The sequence below is a fragment of the Lynx rufus genome, unplaced genomic scaffold, assembly GCF_022079265.1.
Source record: "Lynx rufus isolate CCGP_SWC_20201006 ecotype Redwood Valley unplaced genomic scaffold, mLynRuf1.p SCAF_24, whole genome shotgun sequence".
In the NCBI taxonomy this organism is placed as follows: domain Eukaryota; kingdom Metazoa; phylum Chordata; class Mammalia; order Carnivora; family Felidae; genus Lynx; species Lynx rufus.
The window spans coordinates 14,097,062-14,110,853 of record NW_025814839.1 but is presented as its reverse complement, the minus strand read 5'-3'; the positions used below and the strand labels follow the sequence as shown (position 1 = coordinate 14,110,853).

The window sequence follows — 13,792 nt, the reverse complement described above, 5'->3', positions numbered from 1 at the left end:
CCTGTTCAGCCTTGAGCTGAATCGGACCAAATGAAAATTTTTCAAAATATAAATTACACAGCTATGAAAAGGAGAAAAGTGAGGTGTTTATACTTTCTTCAACATTTCCGTGTGTTTGAAATTTTTCATAATGAAATGTGGGGGGAGGGCAAAAAAGAAAAACAGTTTAGTGTCTGTATGTGTGAAAAAGAAATGTGAGTATTAATTAGGTAGCCATGAACTCAGTATGTGCCTCTGGTAGCTCCTAGAAAAGCAGGTTTTTTTCCTGTAAGTTAAGAGGATCTCTGTTTGCCAGACCAGATCCGTGTAATCTGTGCCCAGTTCCGAGGGGCCCATGTACCACGTTGCGGACAGACACAGATGGTGCCGAATCTGGAGGAGTGGCTGAAAATTCATGGGAGTGATGTGGGAGAAAGGCAGGCATAGAGAAGTGCTGTGGTGGTCTTCAGATCCTGGGAGAGCTGTGGGGTGACAGTGTACTTTTGTTTTGAGTAGAGAGCTTGGAGCCAGGTCAGAGGAAGGGAGTTAGAGATGCTGATCAGGTTTTCTTTTGCCTAAGCCCTGCCATGGTGTTATGCCCCTCAGTCCCTCCTCCATAACAGTGCCAGGTTTGTCTTTAGGAAATAACAAATCTGACTTAGGGTTGCACTGACAATCTATTTGCGGTTTGCCCTCCTGTGTCAGATGAAGGCCAGGGTTTGGTCCACTGGGCCCTTCCCCACCAGTCCTCATTTTGATATTTTGGTATTCTAGCCACACCCAGTTCTTAAGAGTCCTTCAAGTGAGCCCAAGCTTTCTCACACCTCTGGGAGGTGTGTGCCTCACACTGGTTCCCCAGAGGCAGAACCGAGGACTGCCTTGTATATATACTTACCTTGTTTTTTTGGTAAAATTTATGAAGGATGGGGTCTTCACTATTTATGTATCTTGTTTCTTCCACTAAACTGTGAGCTCCTTGAAAGTGGGTATTTTTGTCTTAATTATCTTTATGTGTCCATTTATTTATGCCTTGTCTGACTAGTGTCCTAGAGAATTGGCATTTTCCATGGCACAAAGTAAGTATTCACTGAATGTTGAGTAAACAATGACTTGCTTCATAACTTTTAGTAGTCAGTCTCCTCCAACAGTAGATGCTTGTACCTAGAAGATTTTTTGTCAGTGATGCTTCATGCAGGATTTCCTATAAATGGTCTCCAAGATATTTTTCCATTTTTAGGAGTCTGTGGTTTGATTTTTTTTTTTTTTTAAGTAATCTCTGTACCCAAATTGGGGCTCGAACTCACGACCCTGAGACCGAGAGTCAAATGCTCCACTGACTGAGCCAGACAGGTGCCCCTGTGGTTTGATTTTTAAGTAGTATTTTATCTACCATATCTGGCAGGTAAGAGATGGTGCTTTATTTGTTTTCCTCAGTAGGTTTTAATTATGTGATCTTGTAGATGTAAAGGAAGCTCAAGCTTCCTGTATGGCTGTGCGTGTGTAATTAGCTTTAGGCAGGGCTCCTGGAGCTGTAAATCCTGTTCTGGGGAGCCCATACTTGGGCTAGGACATCCTGGTGAGAGTTCTGGCCACCCAGATTGCAGCCCTCTAAATGCAGGGTTATTTCTGAAAAAATGAGGGCAGCTGTGTCTCTGCCCATGCCTAACAAATAATTATTTTAAATGAAAAAATAGCAGCTAAGAATTTTACTTTTATAGCTGTAACTTAATATATACTGATTTAGAACTGGTGATACATTTTCTGCTCTAAAAAATCTATAGATTTTATATTAAATAACATGACAGTACCTTCAAAATGAAAAAAAAAATGTGGTCAGGAATACCAACACTGACACATAGGACAAGTAGATAAATTTAGAAGGCGCAGATTGAGCAGTGTAGTTTTAGTGTTGTAACATTTTGTTCATATCTTATGAAATATTTGTTCAGATCAAAACTGCACATTCCTGGAGTGCCTGGGTGGTTCAGTCGGTTAAGCATCCAACTTCGGCTCAGGTCATGATCTCTCAGTTCATGGGTTCGAGCCCTGGGTCTGTGCTCACAGCTCAGAGCCTAGAGCCTGTTTAGGATTCTGTGTTTCTCTCTCTCTCTGCCGCACCCCACTTTGCACTCTGTCTTTGTCTCTCAAAAATGAATAAATGTTAAAAAAAAAAAAAACAAAACCACACATTCCTGATGAGGTTTTTGGGTATGGTTGCACTGGGGACCATATGGGGTGGTGGGCAGGGTGTGGGGTTTGGATTCAGACTACCACCACTTAAGAATAGTTGACCCGAGAGTTACACTCTCTGAGCCTCTGTCAAGGCCTGTGTGGGCTCTTTTGAAGATTCAGTGAACTGTACTGGGTACCGCACAGCTGGGACATGATGCCTGCCCCTTTGCTGGGCGGGGAGGGGGGTGGCAGAAGGGCAGGACTCAAGGCCTTCAGTGCCTTTCCCTATTTTGGGAGCAGTGCGTCAATTTTGATGTTTTTAAGAAATATTGTTTGAGAAAGATATCTAACATACTTCATGGATTTATTGTAGTTTGAGATTATTCTTAGTATATATAGAGAGACAGGATCCATACTGTTACTACCGTGAGGAGGGCTGCTTTTTAGTCCCCCTGAACCTTGACTTCTCTGGATGAGAGGTGGGTGCTGACATGATGGCCCTGAACAGAATTGGGGAAGGGATAGTAGTTACTTACATACACCACACCACCCCTTTTTTAAACTTCCAGGCACTTGAAGTGCTGTGAACTCTGCTGGTCCTTTCCCTCCATTCTGTAATCTCTCCTATGCTCAGGGGACTCCAGAGGCTCTCTAGGGAGGGTAGTGATTCCCCCTTCTTAACCAGGTAGGGGCCAAGGTCTACTGATGAATTATAATCTGTTTTTGAAGACTTTTGTCCTTGGATAGGGGTTGTTTTAGAAAATCATGGAAGCTTTTTTGGTTGTCTCAATGGTTGGTGGTTGCTGTTGAAATTTAGTAGGTAGGGGCCATGGAATTCTAGACTCAATGAAGTGTCCATTCCATAGAACCAAACTTTTCCTGTGATCTGCCACAACTTTGGAATATCTTGCTGAATAATTTACGTAGATAGAAAAAAAGTGCTTATGACTGAGCCTAGAATCTAATTCCATTTTACACAAAGAAGGCATTTTTTAAGTGTAGTTTTGGAACTACACTTCCTGGAATTTTCCAGGAATGCAGTTACTGTAGACATTGAGGAGAAATTGTTTTGTTCTCAGCTTTACCAAGTTTATTATTCAAGGTTCTCCAGAGGAACAGAACCAGTAAGATCTACACACACACACACACACACACACACACACACACACACACACACACACAGATTTTCTTTTTAAGTTTTTTTTTTTTTAATGTTTTATTGATTTTTGAGAGAGAGAGGCAGTTTGAGAGGGGGACAGAGGATTGGAAGCCTGCTCTGCGCTAACAGCAGCGAGCCTGATGTGGGACTCAAACACATAAACCGTGAGATCATGACATGGCCTGAGCTGAGGTCGGATGCTCAACCAACTGAGCCACCCCAGGTGCTCCCCCAAAATAGATTTATTACAAGGAGTTGGCTCACATGATCATGGAGCTGAGAAGTATCAGGATCTGCAGTCAGCAAGCTGGAGACCCAGGAGAGCCAACAGTGTAAGTTCTGGTCCAAGTCTGAAGGCCTGAGAACTAAGACAGCTGATGGTGTAAATTCTAGTCTGAAAGTTGGTGGGCTTGAGAGCCAAGAAGATCCAGTTTTTCAAGTTGGAGTCCAAAGACAGGAAAAGACCAACATCCCAACTCAAGGAGTCAGGAAACTAAATTTAAATGTTAATCTCTTTCAGAAACATCCTTACACCCAGGATAATTTGACCAAAAGTTTATGCACTCTGTGGTGTAGTCAGTTGGCATATAAAATTGACTATCACACTAAATGTGGTTCATCCTCTTAGAAAATCACTTTATTATTATTATTATTATCATTATTTTAATGTTTGTTTATTAGAGAAAGAGAGACAGAACACAAGTGGGGGAGGGGAGAGAGAGAGGGAGACACAGAATCAGAAGTAGGCTCCAGGCTCTGAGCTGTCAGCACAGATGCAGGACTCAAACCTACGAACCCTGAGATCATAACCTGAGCCGAAGTCAAATACTCAACCGATTAAGCCACCCAGGTGCCCCGAAAATCATATTATTGATAGTATGCATGATAGATGGCATGGTATCTCAGTTGTAGTACCACCACAGGCCCAAGTCAAGACTATTTGCAGTTGTCAGATTCAGGTGTGGATTTCTGACTGTTTTGTTCCTAGCATAGTATTGCTTGAACATTCACATATTGAAATTCACATTTATTTTATTACAGAATACTTCTATTTTTTATTTTTATAAAAGTTTTAGGAGCGTCTGGGTGGCTCAGTTGGTTAAGCGTCCGACTTCGGCTCAGGTCATGATCTCACAGTTGGTGGGTTCGAGCCCCGTGTCAGGCTCTGTGCTGATAGCTCAGAGCCTGGAGCCTGCTTCAGATTCTGTCTCCCTCTGTCTCCGCCCCTCCCCCACTCATGCTTGCTCTCTCTCTCTCTCTCTCTCTCTCACACACACACACACACACACACACAAATAAATAATAAAACATTTTTTAAAAAGTTGTAGTTGCCACATATATCTTTAGAAAGCATCTGTATGTATATAATAAATAGGTTAGCTTTGGATTTCACTCAGTAGTAGAGGGTATTTACATATTTATTATAGAAAGGGAGCTTTGGGTCCAATGTGGGTGAGAACCACTGGTCTAAGTTCTCCTAAGATCTCAAGCTGCCAGGCACCTGGACCAGTTATGTATCTCGGCATCTTTTAAAGCTTTGGCTGTGCTGCTTGCCTCATCTCAGATGTTTGCAAGACTGTAGTCCTTTTCTTTATCTTATTGGGTATTTTACAGTGTTGGGATTTACTTTCTAGAAGTCCTTGTTTGATTTTTATTAGGTTTTTAATTTTAAGATTTTAGTTTTAAGTAATCTCTATACCCAATGTGGGACTCAAACTCAGAACCCTAACATCAAGAGTCTCATGCTCTTCTCTGAGCTAGCCAGGAGCCCCAGGGTTTGTTTTGTTTTTGTAACAGCTTTATTGAGATATAATTCATATTTCTGTACAATTCCCCCATTTAAAAACTGAATGTCTAGAATGTTTCGTCCCCCAAAATAAGCCTGTGTCCATTAGCAGTCAGTATCCATTTCTGCTACCCTAGCCTCTGATAACCTCTTATCTACTTTCTGTCTCTATGAATTTGCCTATTCTGGACAGTTTGTATAAATGGAATCATATATACGTGATTCTTTGTGTCTGGTTTCTTTCACCTGGTATAATGATTTCAGGGTTCATCCATGTTATACTTTCTGTTGGTAGTTCATTTTTTTTTAAGTTTTATTTATTTATTTTTGAGAGAGAGAGGGAAAGGGAGAATGAGTGGAGGAGGCGCAGAGAGAGAAAATCCCAAGCAGGCTCTGCTGATAACATGGAGCCTGATGCAGGGCTCGAACCCAGGAACCATGACGACATGACTTGAGCTGAAACCAACAGTCAAATGCTCAGCTGCCTGAGCCACCCAGGTACCCTGGTAGTGGTAGTTCATTTCTTTTTTATGCCGAAATAATACTCCATTTAATAGGTATGCCATATTTGCTTTATCTTTCACCAATTGATAGACATTTGGAATTGAAACAAAAAGTTATTTTGTATGTAGAAAGCATGTAAATAGAACTAAGTGATAGTAATATGTATCCAGTAACAAATACATGCTGATAATGAAAAGTAATCTAAATGCTCTTATTATAGTTTAATTTGGGAGAATTTTTTGAGGTTGTTTGGGTTGTTTCCAGTTTGTGGCTATTATGAATAATCTTTCTATGGACATTTGTACGTAAGTTTGTGTGTGGACAAATGTTTTTATTTCTCTTGGGTATAAACCCAGGAATAGAATTGCTGGATTGTATGGTAACTCTGTGTTTAACCATTTGAAATGGAACTGCTAGACTCTTTTCCAAAGCAGCTGCATCATTTTATGCTGCATGTGAAGGTTTTAATTACTGCACATTCTTTCCGACATTTGTTACCATCTATCTTTTTGATTATAGCTGTCCTAGTGGGTCAAAAGTGGTAATTCATTAGGTTTTAGGTGATAGCAGCAGGAAAGGGACAGTCTGTTACATTGTCCATTTTGGTAGCTACCACGTACCTTTAAGTTTAAATTGGTTAAAATCAAACTTAAAATTAAGTTCCTCAGTCACACTAGCCACATTTCAAGTGCTCAGTAGCCACAAGTGGCCAGTGGCTACTATGTTGGACAGCACAAATACACATAGAACATTTTCATCATTGCAGTAGGTTCTGTTGGGTGCTGCCTGTCTAGGAAAAGTTATTTTGGCAGGAGTTGGACAAGTAGGCAGAGAATGGCAGAGGGTCTGAGTGGTGTAGAAAAGGGGTGCAGGCATGGAATTTGGAGAAGAAAAGAACAAAACTCCAGGGAGCCGTATGCAAGATATGAGACTTAGAAAAGAGCAGGTAAGGGGCGCATGGGTGGCTCAGTCGGTTAAGTGTCTGGCTCTTAGTTTTGGCTCAGGTCAGGATCTCCTGGCTTTGTGGGTTTGAGCCCTGCATTGGGCCCTGTGCTGGCAGCGTGGAGCCTTCTTAGGATTCTCTCTGTCCCTCTCCCTCTGCCCCCAGCCCACTCATGCTGTCTCTGTCTCTCTACCCCCCACCCCAAAACAGAAAAACAACAACAACAACAAAACAAAAAACAAAAAACAAAAACCCAAACAGGTAAACAAGGGAAAGTGAAAAGTTGAAGGAAAGCCTCTTGGGGACTTGATTGTTTTCCACAGTACTTTGAGTTAGTGATGGACCCAGTGTCATTCCTTGCTGGTTGGCAGGGGAAGCTACTTGAATCTGTCTTGGTCAGTTTCAGTATCCTCTGGGAAGGTGTAGGAAATAGATGGTGGAGCTGAACTGTAGGGAGTACTTCCACTGGGCAGATTACTCAAATGGAATAGAAAGTAGAAAGCTAAACCGTTAAAAAAAAAAAGGTGGATAATTTGATCATTACTGTATACAATATTTTCTATAAGGAACAACCAGGAAGTTGGAGGAAGGGTAGGCAGCAGAGTCTCTGAGGTGTTGCTGTGTTTTGGTTGCTGTTAATAACAGTGCCTTTTTCTCAAAGGCCTTATCATGTTGAGGGTGGAGCAGAGCCCCCTTCACCCTGTCTCACTGCTCCTGCCACCAAACCAGTTGGTACGGTTTGTATTATGTCAAGGCAAGATAAATCTGGAGTGTTCAAGCTCAGTCTAGGTAAAGTATTCATTAAGGCTATTGGAAAGAGCCTTTTCTTTTCCAAAGGTTCTTCTGTAAGTTTATTTTTATTAGGGTGTAGAAATCTTCATAGAATAGAATAGCCTCTTTTTGTGCTGATTATAGTGTCTCAGAGTCACCATACACAAACTTTCTTACATTCAAGTAGGCTTTCATTTTGTGAATTGTATTGCTCTACCCAGCCTGGTCCATGGCATCTTTCCAAACATGCTTTACTGTAGGGATTGCTTTTCTAGCTTAGTTAATAAAAATATATTTAAAGGTTTATCTGGGTGCAGTTTTGTGTGCTGCCAGTGTTATTCTAAGTCCTCTAAGCTGTGAAATCAGGTATGAGCCACTTAGGTGGTAGACTTGCCACATTCCTTACAGGTAATATAGATGCCCTTGTTTTCTGAACCAAAAAATTGATATTTATATTCTTTTTTTTCCCAAAGGTTTTTTTTTTTAAGTTTATTTATTTATTTTGAGAGAGAGTGCACAAGTGGGAGAGGGGCAGAGAGCGAGAGAGAATCCCAAGCAGGCACTGCACTGTCAGTGAAGAGGGCTCAAACTTACAAACCATGAGATTGTGACCTGATGCTTAACCACTTGAGCCACTCAGGTGCCTCAAGGTTTATGTTACGATAAAGAATTTTTTAAATATTTATTTATTTTTGAGAGAGAGAGAGAGAGAGTGCACACAAGTGGGGAGGGGTAAAGAGAAGAGAGAGGGAGACAGTATCCAAAGCAGACTCCAGGCTCTAAGCTATCAGCACAGAGCCTGACACAGGGCCCAAACCCATGAACCTCGAGATCATGACCTGAGCTGAAGTCAGATGCTTAACTGACTGAGCCACCCAGGTACCCCCTGTACTCCCCCCGCCAATAAGGAATTTTGATGCTACCTCTGGATAAAAGAGAGAAGCTGAGAAATATATTTAGATACTGAATGTTGGAGTTTCTGGGAAGTTCTCCTGGCTTCTATGAGGCTATCACAGCAAGTATTTGAAATTAAGACTATGCTGGATAATTTGGAAAATACGATCACCCTCAAATACATGTAAAATGGCTAATTCTCAAATGGCAGGTTGATTATTGCTTCATTAAATGCCAAAGATAATGTATGCTGTGTTGTATTTAGCCAGTTCCATTAGAGATCTAGGGTATTCTTTTTAATGACTGAACTGAAATGCACAAAATAGTTTCAAGCTAGTAATATTCAAGGAGGAAGCCTTAAACATGGGGTGCATTCTGATTAAGTCTAAGACCTTTTCAGCCCTTTTCAGCTTTTTCTTTTCTGCATCAACATCGAGCTTTCAAACAGTTTTATTTATCTTTTTATTTATTTATTTATAATAAAATTTTTCAGAAACAAATTTCTACAGAGTTTTCTTCCAGTTGTGTTCTCAGTATAATGCCATTTCTTTTCACAGATTTGCTTGTAAATGCATCACAAAGAGGCAGCCCAGAATGAAGAAGGCAAGCAGGAGTGTCGGCTCAGTGCCTAAAGTGTCTGGGATAAGCAAAACACAAACAGTAGAAAAAACTAAACCTGAAAACAGCTCTTCAGCATCTACAGGAGGCAAACTCGTAAAACCTGGAACAACAGCATCATTGTCAAAGGTATTAAAATGTGGCAGTGTTTGAATATGTGATGGATTTTAGGAGGAGTGAATCTTAAAATGTTTGATTTATTAAATAAACATTATTTAGGGTTTGCCTTCTGCGAACCTCTGGGAACACACAGCCTTTGAAGAGTTCACAGCGTGGTATACTTGGTGTGTTTGGTCTGACTTTATGAATGAAACCAAATAGTAGGCTTATTGTGAAACAAATCACTGAGCACTTGCCTTGTGCAAGGCTCTTGTGCTGGTGTGAGCTGGAGGTAGAGTCTGCCTTCAAGGAGCTTGTGGTGTAACAGGTGGAGGTTGTCATATACAAACATAACTAAAATTCACGCAAAAAATTCAGATACCCGGGAGAGCAGGAAAGCGGTGTAAGCATTTCAGGAAAACATTGTTTCCAGCCCAAGAAGGTTTTATGAAAAGAGCATGTGTGCCAGGTCTTAAAGGATGACCAGCAATAACATTCCTGGAACCCCTAGATAGGATTTTTTATTTCCAGTCTTACTCCCTTGCACACCGTAAACTGTTACTCTTTTTCTGACAGCTAATCCTGTATTAATCCTGTTAAAATTGGGTAATATTTATTTAGTTAGAGCATAACTCGTTTTTCTTACATTCTTTTTGAGGCTGGTTTAGTTCTTGTTGGTACAGGATAGTGGCTATGGGCTTCAATAGCAGACGGACCCAGGCTTTGTATGCATGTGCTTCACAGCGTCATCATAGTCAGGATGAAAGAAGGAATGTATGGAAGTGGTTAGCACAGAATCTGGCACATGGCAAGTGCTTTGTAATGACAGGTAGTAGCATTTTTATTGATTACCTCTAGAAATTTTTACTAGCTCAGGACTGATTTCTGAAAATAATAGTCTTCTTTGGGTGTTCTCAGTGTCTGGGTTGATTTGGACCATCCAAGGGACAAGATGACTCCAGACCATTTTTCTGCTGGTCAAATCTTAGATCCACTGCAGAGATCCACACAGTCTTCTCGTCTTTCTTCGTGCAGAATCTACTTATTTGTTCTTTGCTTGTTTGTCCTGGGAATTTTGTGTTTTGAGTAGAAACTTTGACTCTATGGAGAAAACCTGGAGAGGGTTTCTGCTAGTCTGATAGGGAGAAACCAAGCACTGCTTGAAACATGATCTGTTTAAAAGCCTTTTGTCCAGGCAGGGCTTTGATAGATTGTGGCTTAATTATTTTAAGAAGCATCTCATGGGAACAGCAGATGAGGGAATTCCTTATATGTATTGAAAGATCTAGCTGGGAATGCTGGTTTTTCTATTCCAGGGTTGTCAAAACTAAACCCAGACATACTCCACCTGCCCCCAGATTTCTTCCTTGCTACAGCTTTGATGAGCTGCTGGGTGTCATCCTATGGCTACCAGGAATAGACCTTTGCCCTACTTCCGTTAGTCTGAATCAGCATCCTGAATTGCTTCCTTGGTGGCAGTGCTGTCACTCTTTTGTGTAAGATAGCTGGCGTTTTCTGACCTAACAGGTTACTTAGTTGCTAGGGTTGTCTTCAGAGCAGAGTGTCTTTGTGACTGGGTGACCTGTTATTTACGTGACTGGAAGAACAGGTTGAAACATTGGCATTGGATATGTTCTGCTTTCCTTCTGTTGCCTCCCCATCAGTGGCAAACAGAGTTTTTGAAGGTTCACTATGGAGTGTGCCCTGAGGAGGCATGTCAGATCTTCTGAGGTCTGTATCTGGAGTTGATGGTAGTTTGGTTTTGAACAGTGAGTACTTTTTTATTGTAAAGCAAAAACAACTGTATTCCTGCTCTGTGCCAGCACATGCCAGCTGTCCATAGCTGTGGCTCTCCTTTGTTGGCTCTTTTAAGTAGGGGGTGTGTGGAGTGGGAAGGGTCTCAGAAGAGGTGAAACTGTTTGGGAACACTTTATCCAGACTGAAGCAATTGCTTTTACTTAAGAAAGGAGAAGAAAAATGTCACTGAATAGAAATTGAAGAAGACACAGAAGGAAAGAAAGAAATAGTGAAAATGAACAGAAAAATTGAAAATTTCAGATCAAAAAGGTTTGGAGACCCCACAAAATTAAGTGTTATTTTATTTTCCTAATTTTTCATACTTCACTGTGCTTCTCTACTGGCATTTGGACACTTCCCACAACTTGAATTCCTGTAACTGGGTTGGAGCATTGATGATTAACCAGATGAATGAAGCTGTTGGCTTTTGATCATGTAGACACCATGTACACATACTCACCCACTCATGTGGGCACCCACATATGTGTCTCTGTCACTGCACAGTGTTCAACACTTTTCTTATAGTGGCAGGGCATGGGGATGTTTCTTTACCTCTCATTTCAGATATTGTTTGGGGCTAGATTTAGTTAAGGTGGAGGAGAAAGGACTTTTTTGACCAGAGCACCTCACTGCTGATTGGAACTTTTGTAAATATAAAATACAACACTACTGCTGTTCCTAGGTTTTTAAATTAATTAATTATTATTATTATTTTTTGAGAGACAGAGAGTGCATGGGGGAGGGGCAGAGAGAGAGGGAGAGACAGAATCTGAAGCAGGCTCCAGGCTCCGAGCTGTCAGCACAGAGCCCGACGCAGGGCTCCAACTCATGAACCTATGAGATCATGACCTACGCCAAAATCAGATGCTTAACCGACTGAGCCACCCACTGTTCTAGTTTTGAGGAAGTTATTCCCATTCTTGTGAGTAGCTATGACGTCTGGTTTGGAGCCTTTGTATGACTAATTCTTTGTCACAGTGAGCGGAGAGGATGATTTGGTCTCCTATGTGCCTGCACTTTCCAGGTTTCACACACTGCTCAGGTGTTCATGGTTAATCCTTGTAGTAGAAGTAATATACTTTTTTATTGTCCCAAGAATACATTTTTCTAAAGGTTAATAGATAAGTAGTAAATTGTAGTTACTTCAGTTAGAATCTGTCTAAATAATTGATGACTGTGATGATTATGATTATTTGTGATCATATACCTTTTCGGTATAAAAATTAGTTAACCGTGTGATTGAACAATCCACCTCTGAAACTTGAAAGGCAAAATTTAAAAACTAAACTTAAATTTTGAGTTGGTGATGCAGACCATGAAACATGGACTTTACCTTGAGAAGCATGTATACATTAGTTGTATTGTTTCATTATTTGTATCTGGAAGGGTTTTTTTTAAACATTCTTTTTAAAAAAATTTTTCATTGGTGCACCTGAGTGGCTCAGTCGATTAAGCATCCAACTTCAGCTCAGTTCATGATCTCACAGTTTGTGAGTTCGAGCCCCACATCAGGCTCTGTGCTGACAGCTCAGAGCCTGGAGCCTGCTTTGGATTCTGTGTTTCCCCCTCTCTCTGCCCCTCCCTGGCTCATGCTTTGTCTGTCTCTGTCTCTCAAAAATAAATAAATGTTAAAAAAATGAAAATTTTTTTTATTCTTTTTTTTTTTTTTTATTAAGTAAACTCTATACCCAACGTGAGGCTTGAATTTATGACCCTGAGATCAAGAGTTGGATGTTCTACCAATTTAACCAGCCAGGTGCGCCTGTATCTAGAAGTTTTTTACCAAATGATATTTTTGTATCTGTTATTAAAAAGTAGGCTAAAAATCTCTTCCCTCCATCAATTTTATTTTTTGGCCTGTTGTTAATGGTGGGGGAGGGTAGAATTTACATGTGGAAATGCACATGCATTTGCAGAATTGTGTTAACAAAAATTGAAATAAGGAAAAATATCAGCCTGCAGTAGCTTCATGTAAAAGGAAGTTGGTGAGTACAGAGTTGTTTTTTGTTTTTAATTTTTTAAGTTTCTTTTCTTTCTTTATTTTTTTAGTAATCTCTACACCCAACATAGGGCTCAAGCTCACAACCCCACCTGAGATCAAGTGTTGCATGCTCTTCTGACTGAGCCAGCCAGGCATCCCTGTTTTTAGTTTTTTGATGAAGTATACACCCAGAACACAAAAGCACTTGTGTTCAGTGTAGTGAATCACCACAAAGCGAATATACTCTGCAGCCACCACTAGGTCAAGGAACAGAGCACACTTATATCACAGTGGCTCCCCACATGTCCCCTCTTAATTTCTGCCCTTTCTAGAAGTAACTACCATCCTAACGTCTAGCTCCAGAGGTTAATTTTGCTAATGTTTTTTAAGATTTTTATTTTTAAGTAATCTCTACACCCAACATGGGGCTCGAATTTAGAACCCTGAGATCAAGAGTTGCATGCTCTACCAACTATGCCAACCAGGTGTCCGAATTTTGCTAATTTTTTATCTTTACATAGGTATAATTGTACACTCTGTTCTTTTCTATGTCTGTATGATTTCCTTAACTCAGTGTTACCATCACTTTGCTTATCCATATTGTTATCTTATAACAGCAGTTCCGTCTTCATTGCAGATTACTAATCCATGGAATGACTATGTTACTCATCTGTTCTGTTGTTGATGGACATCTGGAGTTTCCCTTTTGTGGCTACTAAGAACAGTATTGTTAGGAACATTTAAAAAAAAATTTTTTTTTAATGTTTATTTATTTTTGAGCAAGAGGGACAGAGTGTGAGCGGGGGGAGGGCAAAGAGAGAGAGAGACACAGAATCCAAAGCAGGCTCCAGGCTCTGAGCTGTCAGCACAGAGCCTGATTCGGGGCCCAAACTCATGAACCGTGAGATCATCACTTGAGCCGAAGTCAGACACCTAATTGACTGAGCCACTCAGGTGCCCCAGGAACATTCTTATTCATGTCTTTTAGTCCACATGTACAGCCATTTCTGTTGGCTCTGTAACTAGGAGTGAAACTATGAGGTCATAGGGTGCATAGTGTTCAGCTTTCTTGGATATAGGGCCAGATCA

The 13,792-nt window shown here is 40.7% G+C and overlaps 1 protein-coding gene across 1 annotated transcript in view; it reads left to right on the top strand.

Moving 5' to 3' along the window:
* The window catches only part of SPECC1L (sperm antigen with calponin homology and coiled-coil domains 1 like), a 140,484-nt gene that overhangs the window by 23,849 nt on the left and 102,843 nt on the right, over window positions 1–13,792 (top strand). Inside the window, exon 2 of the mRNA XM_047088051.1 lies at window positions 8,766–8,955. Coding sequence (XP_046944007.1) covers window positions 8,803–8,955 — 153 coding nt within the window. The 5' untranslated portion in view covers window positions 8,766–8,802. The remainder of the gene's footprint in view (window positions 1–8,765; window positions 8,956–13,792) is intronic.